We start from the raw sequence: 16,421 nt of genomic DNA, 5'->3' as shown, positions 1-16,421 counted from the left end.
TCACACAGCAGGAGCGGGAGGGCCCGGGGGCGTGCCCCCAGGTTTATTAGTGTCGCATCAGCACCTTGAAGTAGTCCATGTGCTCACATACGTGAGTTTAGAATCTGTTCCCCCAAAAGGCTGTTTACATTAATTGTTTTCCATTAAAAAGAAAATAGCAACACGTACATTCTAGAAACCAAACCTCACAATGAACTGGGTGGAGGTCTGCAGGGTCGGCTCCAAGGGGTGCCACGGAGGTCAGCACTCGGGACTCTCCCTGCAGACCCCCCTGCCGGGCACATTACTCCCGCCCGCCACAGGATGGGCAGCAAGGTCTGGGGAGGCGTCAAGGAACAGGTGTTAAGTCAGGCAGCTGGCCCTCCAGAGCAAGTGGCTTGGTCGTGTGACGAGTGTCCCAGCACAAAGGCCAGACCCCAGAGGGCAGTCAGTGAGGACAGTGCCACAAGGCTGGCCGTGGCCACTCTGATCCCGCCCCTCCCCCCGCCTCTGCAGACCCCCGGCTCTGGGCTCGTCCTCTCATGCCCAAGCTGTGGCCATGACACACAATACTTGCCTGCATGCTGCAGAGACCCAAGGGACAGACGCGGGAAGAGACAGGCAGCTGGCTGGGCTACAGGACCAAGTCTGACCCCCACGGGGCCTAGGCAAGAGCAGAGCCTGCCCACACTACCCAGGAGGAGCCTCGCCTTGCCCCATGGTGCCTGGCAGCTTAACTTTTTGAGTTTCGGTTACTTTTGGTCACCCAAAGGGCTGGGAATCCTTGCTCTGAGGGGGCTGCTCTTGTCCTGTGGGGTCGCTTTCCAGGGTCTGCATTCTTTACATCCCACACTGCCGTCGCCCATGCTTACGGCTGCATTAGCTGTCTCAGATGGCTTTGGCTTGTGTCCCCTTCCTTTGAGGGACAAGGTGCTTTTATGTGTATCCTCAGAACAGCTCCATGAGGTAGGCAGGGGATATGTGACTATCTCTGTTGAGCCAATGGGGAAACTGAGGCACAGGTGAATGAAGCCCAGGTCTCAGTGGGTCACCGTGGCCGGGGTGTGGACGACCTCCAGGGCACTGAGGCACAGGACACCACCAGCGGTCTCTGCAGGGCTGGGGCACAGGGTGTCCTCCCCTTAAGTGTAAAAGGACACAGCCACGGAAGTGGACAGGAAAGCGCATGGGGGAGGATGGCTCCAGGAAAGGGGCCACCCACAGCCAGGATGGACAAGACAGCTCCCTTTGGCCCCTTCCTTCAAAACCAGCTCGGAAGCTAGAAAGGCCATTTCACCTGCACCTCTGTCCTGTTGAGTGACCTTTGGCAAGTTAACTTGAGCCGTGACCAAGGCCCCAAGGCCAGTGGTGGGAACGAGGGTGGGAGGCTTAAGGTCTCATGGCTCACTCGCTTCTCAGTGTACCTGCAGGTGGATGCCTCACAGGCTGCCTAAGGGGTAGCTGGCTCAGTGGCCTGCACCCCAGGTGTTCCCAAGGAGGAGCAGGGCCCCAAGCCAGAGTTCAGTTTCAGGCATCTGGTCCAGGTGTTGTTGGAGGTGGTGTATTTCAGCGAGGGGCTCTCGTGGGGAAGGGCCCTCTGTCCAGCATTCTGTGCACAGGCACCCGAGGTGTGGGATACACCCAAGGTCATGCCCAAGTCCTGTCTGCCAACTAGACCCAAGGCCCTTTGCCATGGACACTGACCCTGAATAGCCACCTGGGGGAGGAGGTAAGCAGGTAGGTCACAGGTAAGAAAGGTGGGCCCTCCCCCACTCCCCAAGGATGGGACCCCTCTGTGCTGCAGCCTGCTGGTGAGGCCTGTTCTCTGAAGCACGGGGCAGCTTGCAGCCCGTCCTGCATTTGGCACTGTTTTCTGAGCATAGCCTGCATGGCTCTCAGCCTTGGGAAACCAGGCCCACAGCCCTGTGGAGGGCTGCCGGGGGCCCAGGGCCACACAGGGCAGAGGCTAAAGGCTCTTCTTGTGGAGACCTGGAGTGTGGGGTTTTGGGGAGGCAGCAGGACTGGGGAGGACCCTGGCTGCTGGGAGGTCAGGATGTCCCTCCTGCTGCACGGGAGGCAGAGGGTGGGACCCAGTCCTCTCTGAGGAGCTTGGCCTAGAGGCCAGCCAGCCCCTGTACCTACCCACACTCCGACAGTTCCGCACTGCCCTGCCTGAGCTTCCACTGGCCACATCAGTGCTGCAGGTGACACAGACACCTGCCAGGCAGCAGGTGGGGCTAGGGCTGGGGGCAGGAGGCCACTGTGCTTGCTAAGTTTGGGGCACAGGGGTGTCTCAAGAATAGCCTGAGGGAGTGCATTATGGGAGGCGGGTGTGCGCTGGGCAGGGGGAAGTGCTGGCTGGCTCTGCCCAGCCCCAGGCGCTAGGACTTCCGAAGAGCAACATCTGTTTGGCAGCTACGTTGTAACATGTATTTAGAAGCATTAAAAATATCTGCTACTGTAAGACCTCCGCTGCCTGTGAGGCTGGAGTTTATTGGGAACCAGGAGTGGATGGTGCTGGGGCCGCTCGGCTGGCTGGTCGGTGGCTGGGGCCCCGGGCTGGGCTGACTGGCCTCCATGTTCTGCTCAGGACGTGGCCTCTGGCGGCCTGGCTCTGTGCCTGGCCATGCAGGCCACCCACCGGGGCCCAGCTCCCTGAGGAACAGAGTCCTGGCTTTCAGGGAGGACGGACACAAAGACAAGAACCTTTCTTGCTGGGGGCCTGGAGGACAGGTTCTGAGGCGAAACGCTTTTGGGGATTCTCACACTCGGCACTGCCTGCCTGTCCCCGCCCTGCCTCCCAGAACATCCTGGTTAATGAGCAGAGCAGTTAGGGGCTCCCAGCGGGGACCGTGCGTTAGTTTCCGGGTTGTGAGCACATTCGGACTTTAAGACGGTTTTTGTTTGTGTTTTAAGAATCTGTCTCTGTAGTAAACTGAAATGTTAACAGGAAAGCAGCAGGGCCCTCCCAGCGCTTGGCCGTCGCAGGGCTGCAGGGCAGCGGGCGGGCTAGAAGGTGGACTTGGAGTGTCCGAAGGTGCAGATGGGGAAGTGCTTGACGTGGGAAGACCACTGGGCCGCCAACTGGAAGAACTTGACGTCGTTCCACTCCACGCCGTCGATGAGGACTGTGGAGACAGCACCGCCTGACCCGCCTGCCCAGTGGCCCGGACACAGCACAGGCTGCGGGGCGACAGCCCAGGGCTCCCAGGCTCCTGGGTGACACACGCCTGCTCCCACCGTCCGGAGGGAGGAGGACCTGCTGGCCGGGCCTGCCACCCAGCCTCCCCTGGCTCTGAGCCACCTGCTGAGGCCGTCTCTCCCCGACTGACCGTGGGGAGCTGCTGGTCCACACCCCTCTGCCCAGCCCGTATGCAAACCAGGTGGCAGACACCCTCCATTTAAACCAGAAAAGTCAAGGCAGGGAGGCTGGTGGTTCTCGAACCCCGAGGCCATCAGACTCTAGCTCGTGGGAAGAGAACCGTGAGCCCCTGGAGCCCCGTTTCAGTCAGTGTAGAGTGTCTTCCAGAAAACACCTGAGACACAGTCAGGCTTCGAGAAGAGCAGACAGGATCGAAAAATTATTGCTCGGAACTTGAAAAGCTGTCACATGCACACGAGTGCCTTAAAGACACGTGTTCCGAGCACGGCTCGGATGCCCCCTCCACAGCAAACTGGCACTTCCTGTGCTCACTCAGGAAGATGCCCAAGGGGGCTGCTGTGCTCCCTACTTTCCACAGGACCGGGGCCCTGGTCAGGGCCCAGCCACGGGGACGCTCACCCCGCAGCATGTTCTGCTGGTGCTTGGCCGTGCAGATGAGGCGGCTGATGCCCTGGATACACTGGCTCTTGGACTCCGCATCCTTGTCCTTGGTTTTCTTGGGCAGAAACATCACTAGGAGGGAAGGGGCCACGCTGTCCTCCTGTGGCTCCTCCAGCGCCTGGCCTGGCCCTCCGACCCCTGCCCACCACACGCCCACTTCTCGCCATGCCCATGGCGCCTGCCCGCCCTCCCGCCCAGGTGGCCTCTGCCTGGGGCTCTGGTCAGAGGGGCCCAGACCCACCCCCACCTCACCCTTCTTGTTCTTCTCCTTGGTGACCACAGTCATGGACATGGTGGGCGTGGCCGAGGCCTCGCCGCTGCTGGGCAGCCTGCTGACCTGGAGAGACCGGAAGGTGCACTTGAGCGTGTTTTTGGCGGCAGGCAGGTCCTTCTTCTCTGCGTCTCTCTTCCTGTCTGTGGGCTGGGCCGCCGTCCAGTAATCCACCTGCAGCCCCATCAGCTCAGCGCCGACACCCTGGCTGGGGAAGCAGAGGGAGGCTCACCACCCACCCTCAGACGCGGGCAGGACGGTGCCAGCTGCCGCCTGTGCTGACTGGCTGACCTGCAGCTGCCGCCTGTGCTGACTGGCTGACCTGCAGCTGCCGCCTGTGCTGACTGTCTGACCTGCAGCTCACTGTAGGGCCGTCCCTGGACTCCTGGGACAGCCCAGTCTGTGCCCATGGCCTTTTTGCATTGTCGCGATGCCGGGCTGTCTGGGCCTGCTGTCCTGCAACCCCACGGCCCCCACACGTGCGAGGACTCCCCCAGATCCCACAGTTCAGTCTGGGTGACTTCTGCTCACGAGCCACAAGGGCACAGAGAGGGGCTGCTGAGCAGCCTCCCGTCTCTAACACCTTCTGCCCCTATCGTGGCTCCCAGAACCCCCACCTGTGTACAGAGCACCCCGTTTACTTACCCTTCTGTCCCTAGCAATGCTGTCCCCAGGCCCTGTGCCCTGCCAGCCATGACGGGGCACCCTTGTCCAAGACAGCCCGTGTCCTCTCAGCAGTCGTCAATATGTCGCCTCCCCAAGACTGCTCTGAGCCCACCCTCCTGCCAGACCCTCGGCTTCCTGGCACCTCAGGGGGTGGCCAGTGACCAGGAGCAATTGGCAGCATTCTCTGACCCAAGCCCACTACGGGTGAGGAGCAGGAATCAGGGCAGCACGTGTAGGGAGCGGGTGGGCACCACACGAGCAGAGAAGCCCCCACACAGCTGCGTTACCTGGGGGAAGACAGGCCCCCGCTCACTGATGGGGAGGAGGGCGGGGTGGGCGAGGCCTCCTTGGCGGCGGGAGACGTGGACGGCGGGGTGGACGAGAGCACACTAGAGCCCGAGGGTGCTGCGTCGTCCGAGTCACCTTTGGGGAGTCGGGGGACGCTGAGTTCCCCCGTTGCTCTGCCCCAGCAGAACCCCGGGCTGGGGAGGGCATGTGGGACATGGGGACCACTCACTGGGAGGAGCTGCCAGGCCTCCTGGGCTTTCAGGGACGACCCCCCTCAGTGAGCAGAAATGCCCAGTGGGCATGGACAAGCCTCCCTGCCCGCCCTGCAACCCAGCCCTGAGGGGAGGGAGGGTGGGGTTACCTGACGTGGCCGAGGATGGTTCCACGATTCCCACTTTCACCACCTAGAAAGGAACAGACCTGGCTGGCAGCAGCGTGGGGTGGCGGCCAGCCCCGCCGCCACTGATACCCAGGCTCCAGCCCCAGGCCGGGCCCTGGCTTCCTGGGCCAACCAGGTGCCGCCCGCCAGTCAGGCTCCTGGGCAGAGCCCGGTCCCAGTGCCTCCTGCCCATGGGCAAAGCCACGCTCAGGGCCCTACTGCCAGGGCGAGGGAGCCTCCCTCACGGGCCATGTGGGAGACTCCCGCCTTGCAGCATGCCCCTGGCCGTCCTGCACTCGGGGAGGGTCCACAGCAGCCAGTAGCCCCTGGGCTGTTCCCGAGCTGCAGCCAGTGCTCAGGACGCACATGACCTTCGGCAGGAGAGGTGCCCTCCCCCATGGCTAACCCTCAGCAAGCTGGGAGCCTGTGTGAGTGGCCAGGCCCAGATGTGGGTGAAGTGAGGGCACTGAGGGAGCCCTCCCCAGCTTGGACACGGAGCCCTGCGGCCTGCACCAGGCGCCGGGCGCAGGCAGGTGCTGCTCCAAACCCCCGTGTGGATGGCTGGGACTCCAAGACTCGTGTGGACGACTACGCAAGATAGAGTGAATTACAATGACAAGTCATACTTTGGTCACACGGTGGCATTTCAAGTGTCCAGAGAAGACTTGTGGCTGCTGTATCCAATACTGCAGCGCCGTCCTGTCACTTCAGAGGGTTCCATGGACAGGCTGCTCTAGACTAATTTCCTCCCAGGATGCCTGACCAGGATGAGCAGATGCCCTGCTCTGCCCTGTGGCCCACTGTCTAGGCTACCTATGGCTGTCACAGCAGACACCTCGCTGGAGGCCACCAGTGGGTACAAGGCTGCAAAAACTCGGGATGGGAGAGGGACAGCAGCTGGCTGGCACTGAGCCTCCTGGTTTGTAGGCCACACCCCAGGTGAGTAAGTGGCACAGGGCCACCCCTCCCTGTGCTTTGGCTCATATAGGACGGAGGCACCCCTCTGCCCCCAGGCAGGTGGGACCTGTCCTGAAGCCCTATGTCCCTGGGCCCTACCCCAACTCAACACGGGAGAAAGATAACGGGCTTTAAGATGGGGGGGGGGGTTAAAGTAAGTCCTCTGCTCAAACTGGTGAAGAAGGTTCTGGAATATATCAACTTAATGCAACAACAGGCTGACAAAACTTGACATTTTGGTTAACAGTCTCCCCAGGTAGGCAGAGCAAGGCTACTCACCCCCACGAAGGGAATGAACTTCTGCGAGGACTCCTCGTCAGGGCTGTGAGCAAACACAGGGTTAGTGCTCTCAGGACACGCCCACCCACCCACCCACATGGGCGCAGTGCCCGGCCTGGACCTTCAGGCCCCAGGCCCCTTCCCACATGCCAGGAGAGGGGCACAGCTGTGTGCACTGGAGGGGGAGGGGGAGCCCCTGGGACCCCCAGAGACAGTCTGGGCCTCCTCCATGATGAGGGTGACTGCCCCAAAGCCACGGCGCAGACAGTTTGGGCAAAGGTGATTCCGACTGGAGATGAGGCTGGGGTGGGAGGCTGTGCCCCAGGCCCTGGGCCTCGCTCACGGGGTGCACACACCACTCTATAACACAATGACGCCCAAGGGCAGCTCGCAGATGAGGCCTAACTCTTGCCGTGCTGCCGTCCTGAGCTGCCGGCATGTGCCAGGTGGGGCACGCTGTCTGCAGCTGGCTCTGGACAGCGGCCAGCACAAGGGTGGCTTCCCTGGAACCACGGTCAGCACGGAGGCGTGGGGAAGCCCCCATGGCCAGCCTCTGCAGCAGGCGGCCTGCTGGCCGGGCTCCACCCTGGCCTGGGCTGTGGCCCGAGGGGACGTCCCATAGGACTCAGGCTGGACAAGTGTGTCCTTCCTGGCCTTTGGGACGGTCCACAGGGCACGGCCAGTCTGGGCCCTCTGCCCCTCCTGTGGCCTTCGAGAAGGGCTGTGCCTCCTCGGCCGCTTCCTTGGCTGGTGGTGTCTGCTGCCGAGGTCCAGCCCTCTGGGCCACTCTCAGAGCCACCTCTGTGTTGTTCCCCACACTGCAGAGCCTGCGGGACTCTTCTGCAGATGCCTCTGCCCGTGCTGGCCTGAGGGGTGTTACCAGGTACAGGGTCCTTCGGGAGAGACTTCTGCAGCGAGCAGGCCTGGGGATGGCGCCCCGAGAACCAGCTCCCTGGAGCCTGGCTGGTGCTCCCTACAGTGTGCCCAGGGGCTGGCACAGACGTGCGGCTGTTCAAGGCTGGTCCTGGCAGGAGTGCTGCCCTGAGCCCTGTCACCTGCATGAAGGGACAGCAGCCACAGCACCCGCCCTCCCCCAGGTGCCACCTAGACATGGGGGTCCACAGTCTCGGCCCCAACACGGCCCACGCCACCTGCATACAACACCCAGAAAATGTGTCTGGATGGAAGAGCCTACAGAGTCAGTGTGTCTCACTGAAAATGACCAAACTCCCAGCCTTTCTGTCCTCTCTAAGGGGAATGCAGGCAAAGGAGAAAAATGTCCCCCATTTCCTGTTTCAAACAGTAAAGCCAACAGATGCAGTGCCCAGGCTGGCTTCTGCATGCAAGGCAGCAGGAGGCAGGCGGTCCCGTGGGCTCCTGCGCCCAGTACACGGGAGGCTCTAGCCCACAGGCCACTCGCAAGCCACTGTCCCCACGACCCTCCCCACGAGCGGCACGCAGGAAGTCAGGCGATGGCCTTGAAGGGCCTGGACTCAGAGAAGCACATGGCCCAGGGATGCTGCTGGAAGGCCCCAAGCCAAGCTGTGCCTCTGGGCCATGCACACGACAGCCAGCGCTGGACACGTGCCTGGCGTGACAGGGGTGACACCGGCTTACCACTGAGACCCCTCAACCTGAACCCTGCTTACAGAGGGGGACACAAGCGTCCGTGGCGGGGGTGGCCACACCCCCAGCTCTGGGTCTCGCTCATGAGACACATCACATGAGTGTAACCTTCACATCAGGGCTCAGGGTGTGGGAGCCGGACCGGGGCACTGAGTGTCCCCACAGCCCCCAAAGCCACTGGGCTGCACACAGCAGGTGGGTGACCTCAGCGGGGAACTGGGTGCTGAGAAACAGGACCCTCCCTGCAGACGCTCTCAGGGGGTTCAGGCTGGAGAGGGGCCAGGAGGGCTGCCCACACCCTCTGCTGGGTCTCCTGGGTGGACAGAAGGGTCCTAAGGCTGACCTGCTGACTTCCTGGCCCTGAACTCTAAGGGTGCCGACACACGGGGCCTTCACGAGCCTCCACCCAAGGCATTCGCAGCCCACTCCCACCCCCAGTGCCGGTGTCACCACTGTAACGCGAAGGTGGGGGGGGCACGGGAGGAGGGTCAGGGTCCCGCAAAACCTGGGCTTGCTGCTCAGATGAGCCAACCGGGAAGAGGAGAAGCTGGGCCCAGGCCGCGAGGCATGCGGAGGCTCCTTGTGCCACAGGCCCGGGCGGCTCGAGGGAGGGGCAGTGGGGCACATGGCGGCTGGTCTTTCTCGAGCCCGCAAAGGCCTGTTTAGCAGGGTGGTCCAAGGAGCTCAGACCCTCCCTCTAGTCTGTCCCAGGGCCCAGCAGGGAGGCCACCTGGGACCAATGACCCTGCGCTGGGGGGGGGGGGGCGCGTTCCCAGGAGAGCAAATAACCCAAGACCCAGAGTGGAGGGTGCCCAAGGGAGGGTCGAGAGGGGCCGCGTGAGAGGCGGCTCTGTGGAGGCCCGGGGTTCAGCTCTCAACAGACATGCTTTCAGTTTTCAAAGGATGCAGCCTACTTGAGGTGAAAAGCCCTTGACCCGCATGTGGGGGTCTCAGTGGTCCGGCCACCTCTCCTGGTAAGCCACACAACTTCTCTGAGAAAACCCTCTGTGCAGGGCACTGACCGCTGTCATCCAGGGCAAGTCCCCATCCTTGCTTGCCTCGGTCCCCACGTTTGCCATCAGCATTAATGCTGTCCTCCTAGGGCCATCATCACGGGAGCCGGGCTCGTGACCATGTGCTGGGAGCAAAGCCCGCACGCGGCCAGTGTGGTGTCAGCAGCCAGAGGCTCAAACTTGATCCTAGGCACCTGCTTCTAACTTAAGAGGCAGTGCCACATATGACTTCAGAAATGAAACACATTTACTCACTGCAGGGCTGAACTCAGCCACTTTTTAAACCAAATCTCGGGACTGAAACAGACAGGACAGCCCGCTGGCCGACCGCCAGCTGCAGGGTTTTCTGATCCATAAACCCGCTGGGGTGCTGAGGAAGGGACAGGCCCTGGCCGGTGCAGTCGGGGAGGAAGTGGGCAGTGGGGGAGTGAATCTGGGGCGGTGGCCCTTTGGGACGCACCCCCACCTGCTGACACTGCTAAACAGCCCTAAAGACCAGCCTGGGGACAGAGGGAGGGCACGGATCCAGAAACAGTGGTACCTGAGGGTAAAGTCAAACTGAAAGTTCTTTTTCCTTTTCAGAAAGCCACCAAGAGAGAAAACAGACATGTTATTGTACGCGCGGAAGCCCAGGCACAGCCGGCAGAGGTCCCTGCGCAGGGATGGTGTGCCCCTCTGGCCAGGAAGAGTGGCAGCTGGGGGCTGCACAGGCCTCAGCCCCTCCACGACACTTGAATTAATTTGTCTTCCGCTGCAGGGAAGATGTAACCCTAGGAGCAGAGATGCTTTACCTCGTGTGATTGGCTGCAGAGCCTGCCAATCTAGCTCACCTCCCAAGGATGGGCCCTTGGCCCGCCCAGGGCTCCCAGAGGACCTGCCATGTCCGAGGCCCTGGCCTGTGCACCCAGCTCCACATCACCCAGGCCGAGCAGCTGGGTGGGAATTTGGCCCCTGGCCCGGAAAGCCCTGGCTGTTGGGGCGTGTGCCTGGATTCAAGTGAGCAGATCATTGCTAGGGGCTGGGCACATGACAGCTGCTCTTTTAACTTTCACTATGGGGAGCGGCAACACACACAGAAATAGCGCGATAACATGAGCAGCTTACTTTAACTCCCATTTGGGGCCAGTGAGGGGTCCTGTGGTCAAGGACCAGGACACAGCCTTAGCTCCAAGCCCAGCTCCAGTCCCACCCCCTGGCCTACCGGGTTTGTCCCTGATGGCCATTCTCAGAGCCCCTAATGTGCCACCCAAGGAGCTGGGACGCAGGCTGGCTGGGCTGAGGTCAGCAGTGGGAGGGATGGTGGCCACAGGCGGCCTGGGTCTGCGGCATGGACCTAGGTGCTCTCTTGCAGCCCCTGCACCTCGCCCTGGCCAGGGCCCAGCCAGGTACCTCTTCTGCTTGTAGGTCAGCATGGCCTCTGCGATGGGCAGCTGGTGGGCGCAGTTGGCCCCTGCGATGTACTGCGTGATTCTGGACACGATGTCTGGCGTGTCCTGCACTGCACGAGAAGCCCAGCGGCATGAGGTCCGAGTCGGGCCCCAGTCCACATCTACTTCCCTGAGGCTGCCCAGCAGGGTCCAGCAGTGGTACCACCCTGGGGAGGCTGAGGGGCCCTCTGACCTCCACCCTCACGGGGTCCCAGGCAAGGGCAGCAAGGCATCCCCGGATCGTGAAGATCCCTCCCTCAGAGTCCCGCCCTGTGTCTCCCAGCCCAGCCCCCCAGCAAGTTGTGTGGCTTGTGGGGACACTCCAGGTACTCATGCACAGCTATAGCCTGGGAAAGAGGTGGGCACACGGGGGTCTCATCTTGGTGGTGTGGGCCTCACCAGCGCTCTGGGCCTCTAGCTTGTTGAACAGGTCCCTCCAGGCCAGGTCCTGGAAGAAGTTGTTGTAGCGGTAATCCACGGAGCCCAGGTACCTGGCCACAGGGTGGGAGCCTACAGGTAGGATAGCGTCAAGGCAGGCGGCCTGGCCCACAGCCTGCGCCCGGCCCCACCCACAGCCTGCGCCCGGCCCCACCCACAGCCTGCACCCGTGGGAGCAGGGAGACCAGACGCTCTTTGCTGCTGCAGACTAGTCACTTCCCAGCAGACTGACAGCTATAGATGTTTGTAATAGAGTGAATTGTGTACAGCAAAATGAGCAGAGCTCAAGGACGCAGGGTTTTGGTCATTTAAAGGATTTATAACTAAGCTGTGGTGCATTTCTGACAACAGAAAGCAAATGTAGCACCGACTTATGGAGCGAGGACAAGGGCCTCGGCCTGCCCCCCCCACTGCATGCCAAGGCTTGCCCCCCCACTGCATGCCAAGGCTCCACCCAGGCGAGCTCCGAGGCCTCACCCAGTGGGATGACGAGGAAACGCATGTAGCCCAGCCAATCGGGGGTCTTGTGGGACAGCTGCTCCACGAACAGCCGCAGCACGGCGCTGAGGTAGTGCTGTGCCCCCGCCACCGCGATCTTCACGGGCGTTGGGGGCTGCGAGTTGCAGTTGCAGCTGTGGTGGGCAGGCAGGACAGAGGACGCGGGCGTCTCAGGGCGCTGTCCTCCCGGGCAGGACCGTGGTCGCCGCTCAGCCCTGAGTGAGCACTGCCCCCGCTCCCCTGAGCCAGGGCCTGTCCCACTCGGAGGGGCAGCTGCAGCCTCTCTCGACCCTCATGGCCCCCCAACAGTGGGAATGCCCACTGGCCTCCCCCCCAGATCCAGGAGAATTCGGGACTGTGGGGAGCCTGCAGGCCGGCACATCTGGAATACATCGGCAGCTCCCACGATGGAGCCACAGGCAAGGCTGGGAGTGGGAACCCCAACAGACACCCAGTGGCAACGCCATGGGCGCGGGACTCACTATCTCTGTATCCGCGAGACGATGGTGCTGAAGGCCGCCTGCACGTCCGCCGCGGAGCACGTGCACACCACGGGCAGTGTGTGCCGCTGCAGGATGTCCGAGAGGAACTGGGGAGCAAGGGCGCACGGTGGGCTGCAGCCTCCCCACCCCACCCGGCCCCGCTGGGGGGTCGCCACCCACCTGCCCCTGCCAGTCGGCCGTGTTGACGAGGATGATGTTCTCCGGCAGCTGGTCGTCCGAGATGAGAATGTGGTTCAGCTGGTCGTACACGGTCTTCCGGGGGATCTGCAGACACAGGTCCGTCCACATGGGAGGCCGGGGCGCCGCGCCCCCAGCCCCGCTGCAGCTGCCCGGAGTGGGCAGAACTCAGCTCTGGACAGAGGCCACAGGCTAAAGGCCCCGTGGGGCTGTCACAGCTGCGAGGACGCAGCCCTGCCTACCTGCAGCTGGCTCCGCGTGTCCGGGCAGCGCTCACTGTCCAGGCTGTTGGCCCGCTCGTTCTGCGGCCGGACTGCCTGCCGCTCCTTCAGGGATGTGCTCCGGCCCCGGCGGCCGGCCAGCTTGCCCTCGGTCCTGTGGGGACAGGCCAGGCTGGGGCAGGCCCACATGCTCACTGCCCCAGAGGAGGGGTGCCCAGGATGGCTACGCAGAGCCCGAGCCTGTGCCCTGAAGGGGCTGCAGTCCGGCTCTCCCAGGGTCTGGCCCCTGGGCTCAGCAGGCGACACACGCTATGGGAGCAGACGGCCCTCACACAGGCACCGGCCGTGGGGGTGCCCGCTGACGGGGCCAGGTCAGGAAATGCGAGATCGGGCCAACGACGACCTTCCCTGCCTTCGACGGCAGCCACACTTTGGCCCGGAAGACTTGCCGGCAGTTAGTGACAAGTGGAGGTGTGGGGACCAATGAGGACCTCAGGGCGGGCGCCGAAATCAGAGTGCTCCTCACCATCAGACAGGCCTGGCGAGGACAGGCGCCCACACCTGCTGACGGGCGTCCCTCCCAGATCGGCCTCCCTCCCACAGGCACTGCTCGGCCCACACTCCACCCGGGGTGGCCTGTCACCTGCTGGACGGGATGACGAGAGACTCGGTCTTGGTGATGCGCCCGCTGGGCGGCAGCTTCTCACTGAACACACCCAGGGCAGAGGTCTCCGCCTCCGGGCTGTCCTCAGGCTGTGCCAGCGGCTCCCCCGGGGCGGGTGTGCCCTGCTGGGAGGGGAAGGACACTGCCGGGACACGCACCCTGCCTGGGCCTCCTCCCGGTTTGTGTGGGAGTGTTCAGGCCTCTTGGGGGCTGGCGGTCCCCGCCTGTGGACACACCCGCACGCGGCCCTGGGGAGCTGCAGAGCTGACCCGACTCCCACCACAGAGCTCCTGGCCCTGGCGCCACCGGGAGACCCACCAAACCTCCCCAAACCGAACACCTGCCCCACAGCCCGGGATACCCACATGGACAGCAGGAACCACTGTCATGGGGCCTGGGCCTGACAGCAAAGCAGGGCACACTGCTGTCCACCAGGTGACCCAGGGGCCCTCATCGTGGCCCCTGGCAGTACGAGCAGGAGCACCGTGTGTCGGCCCCCACCTGCGGGTCACACCCCTAAAGGCAGCGTGTGGGTAGGTCTGTGCTTAAACAATGAGTGACCGTGGCCTCTGCCTGCTTACGTGGGTCACCAAGTCGGAGACACTGTCACTCGGCTGCTTGCCGCCCGGGGCCTGTGTCTTCTCGGGTGCGTCGGCCTGTGTGGACGAGACGGGCTGTGTTTAACAACCGTGCCGAGGCTGACCCAACTGTGGGCAGGGTGTTCTGGGCTGGGGAGTGGCCCGGGACACTGGCTGGGGTTTCCTGGACCGTGGGCTCAGGGTTTCCCCACGCCAGTCACCTGGCACCAGGCAGGGAGACCCCGGCCACACCACAAAACCAGGAGCACGTGAACTTTGGGTTTGTCCAGCACCAACGTGTGAGTGACCCCTGGGTGACTGAGACAGGAGGGTGTGGGGGAGCCCGGTGGGGGTCCAGGGCCGCCTGGACTCACTGGACTCGGAGGCTCCTTCTGGCTCCGGGTGCTGTGGACGCTCCCAATCTCTGTCTGTGAGCTGGAGTGTGACAGGCCCTCGAAGTACGGCCTGGGGACACGGGGACAGAGGGAATCACTGTCTAGGACCCTCTCCACACCAAAGGCACAACCACTGCCCCACGGCACAGCAGCAGCATCGGAAGGCCCCCCACCCTCAAGAACCACGGCGTGGGAGAGACAATAAGCCCGGGAGGCCGGGTGCCGTCTCGTCCAGCACCTGCTGAGATCAGCCTGACCTGTGTCCCTGAACCCCCATTGCTCAGGGCCTTAGCTCTGGGCAGGGTGGCTAGCTGCACAGGGTGACAGCTCCACCCCACAATCCTGCTGGAGGACCATCCAAGTGGTCCTTGGGGGCCTTGGGACCCCCAGCCAGCTTGTAGGGGCACAGGAACACGCGGAACAGCACAAGCAAAGCACCATCAGCAAGATCTGGGCCAACCCTGGCCAAGCCGGCCAAACGTCCTGTCCCAGGAAATAGGGACATGGAGGGGGTGGAAGAGACTCAAGATTCAAAGGCACTCAGAAGGTAGCTCAAGCTGAAATGATGATTGGGACTCATGCAATGTCTGGTGACAAAGCCATGTGGGGACATGGAAACGTGAGGGGAGGGTCAGGAGCCCTGAGATGGCCACTTCTCACTCCCAGAACTGTGCAACTCTTCTGCCCCTGTCCTCTCCCTGGGAATCCCTGTTGTCACTAGCCATACCAACCACCTCGGGGACAGGCATCAACAGTGCAGCTCCCTCCTCCTGTCTGTGATAGGGACACCGCTGCAGTTGCCAGCACCCATCTCCCCGATGGACAGAAGCCTTGTGGCCTCATACTTGTTGGTCCCCGTGACAGGGCCTCACTCAGCCAGCCAGCAGCCTGGGAAGATCTCCGACCCCCAGCATAGCCAGCCAGCACCCGGGAGGACCCCTGACCCCCAGCATAGCCAGCCAGCACCCTGGGAGGACCCCTGACCCAGCCAGCCAGCACCCTGGGAGGACCCCAGACCCCTGACTCAGCCAGCACCTGGGAGGACCCCTGACCCCCAGCATAGCCAGCCAGCACCCGGGAGGACCCCTGACCTCCATCCTATATCCCACCTCCCCATCCCCCACACCAGAGCCACTTGCAGGCAAGGTCCCATCTACCTCCCCGCTGTCTCCCCCTGACTTCATGCACCCAACGGATCCCAGAGAACATCCCAGACCGTGGCCTGGTTCCCACCCTGAGCCACCTCTCAGCTCAGACACCTGGGGCACCCTGAGGAGACACAGCCCCCGAGCCCATGCCCTGGCCCCACACCTGAGCTTGGGCTTGGGGGTGCTGAGGACACTGTCGTCGTCGTCCATGTCCGGGCCGCTGTCGCTGGGGTTGTCCATGTCCAGAGTGTCGTACAGCAGGTCCAGGTCCTCCTCCACCTCGGGGACGTGCTCTGCAGGGTCCTGCTCCGAGTCTAGGACCTACCACGAGGCCAGACACGTGAGGGCTGGCCCTGGGCTGGGGAAGGGACACCTGCAGGACAGGCAGGAGGAGGGCAGAGCCACCGAGCGCCCTCCCTCAGCAGCCCCACCAGCCATTATCCCAGGCACTGGGGCAACCCCTGGGGACCGTCACAGGCTCCCACGATCCCACTGATGGAGCCGTGCTTCAACATGGAGATGCCCACCTGGACTGCAAAGCTGGACAGGTGTGTGCCGCTGTGCCCCTCCCCCCACAGAGGCCCCTTGCCCTGCAGTCCCTTCCCATTCCCCAGACCACCCCAAAGTGACTGTCCCCTGTGCTTGGCATCTTCCAGAACATCCCACAACTGGAGTGACACAGCACACAGCCTGTGCTGGGCTTCCCCTCAGCACCATGGCCGTGAGCACCGTCCTATTGTGTCTGCCGCCGGTGCCATGACACAAAGGGCCCGTTCCAGTGAAGCCTCCGTGATTGCCAGTCCTCATGTGGACATGCTTCTGCCTCTCACAGGCAGACACCGGGCAGCGGGACTGCTGGCTGTTTGGCAGCTGTGCATTTAACTTCCCGAGGGGCTGCAGGACCGCCAGACTGTTTTCCAAAGCGCAGCACCTCCCACGTTCCCGTCGTCACAGCCACCTGGCACCTCGCTGAGGTTCCAGTTTGCATTTCCCCGGTGACCAGTGATGCCACGCGTCTTTTCTGGGCTTATTGGCTATTCGTGCATCTTCTTTGGAGGAAATGTCTAGTCTGATCCTGGGCCCAATTGTTA

At 62.9% G+C, this 16,421-nt stretch overlaps 1 protein-coding gene across 10 annotated transcripts in view; it reads right to left on the bottom strand.

The window, feature by feature from the left end:
• Nucleotides 1-13: 13 nt before the first annotated feature.
• The window catches only part of PACS2 (phosphofurin acidic cluster sorting protein 2), a 53,319-nt gene continuing 36,911 nt past the window's right edge, over nt 14-16,421 (bottom strand). For 4 of the 10 annotated variants that reach the window (XM_074326748.2, XM_074326750.2, XM_074326751.2 and 1 more), the window contains exons 9-25: nt 15,494-15,651; nt 14,162-14,252; nt 13,791-13,865; nt 13,189-13,334; nt 12,567-12,699; nt 12,307-12,411; nt 12,127-12,233; nt 11,624-11,778; nt 11,108-11,218; nt 10,671-10,779; nt 9,823-9,855; nt 6,643-6,685; nt 5,389-5,431; nt 5,027-5,162; nt 4,055-4,281; nt 3,761-3,874; nt 14-3,107 (exon numbers count right to left, since the gene is read on the bottom strand). In XM_074326748.2, the coding sequence (XP_074182849.1) occupies nt 2,989-3,107; nt 3,761-3,874; nt 4,055-4,281; nt 5,027-5,162; nt 5,389-5,431; nt 6,643-6,685; nt 9,823-9,855; nt 10,671-10,779; nt 11,108-11,218; nt 11,624-11,778; nt 12,127-12,233; nt 12,307-12,411; nt 12,567-12,699; nt 13,189-13,334; nt 13,791-13,865; nt 14,162-14,252; nt 15,494-15,651 (1,905 nt within the window). In that variant the 3' untranslated portion in view covers nt 14-2,988. Of the gene's footprint in view, nt 3,108-3,760; nt 3,875-4,054; nt 4,282-5,026; nt 5,163-5,388; nt 5,432-6,642; nt 6,686-9,822; nt 9,856-10,670; nt 10,780-11,107; nt 11,219-11,623; nt 11,779-12,126; nt 12,234-12,306; nt 12,412-12,566; nt 12,700-13,188; nt 13,335-13,790; nt 13,866-14,161; nt 14,253-15,493; nt 15,652-16,421 lie in introns of those variants that run through there. The other 6 variants (XM_074326756.2, XM_074326754.2, XM_074326749.2 and 3 more) reach the window with 5 other exon arrangements.

This window comes from Rhinolophus sinicus, chromosome 3, assembly GCF_057876585.1.
Source record: "Rhinolophus sinicus isolate RSI-liver-muscle chromosome 3, RSI-T2T, whole genome shotgun sequence".
NCBI lineage: Eukaryota > Metazoa > Chordata > Mammalia > Chiroptera > Rhinolophidae > Rhinolophus > Rhinolophus sinicus.
Note: the sequence above shows the minus strand (reverse complement) of the source record. Positions and strands in the feature narration are given on the sequence as shown.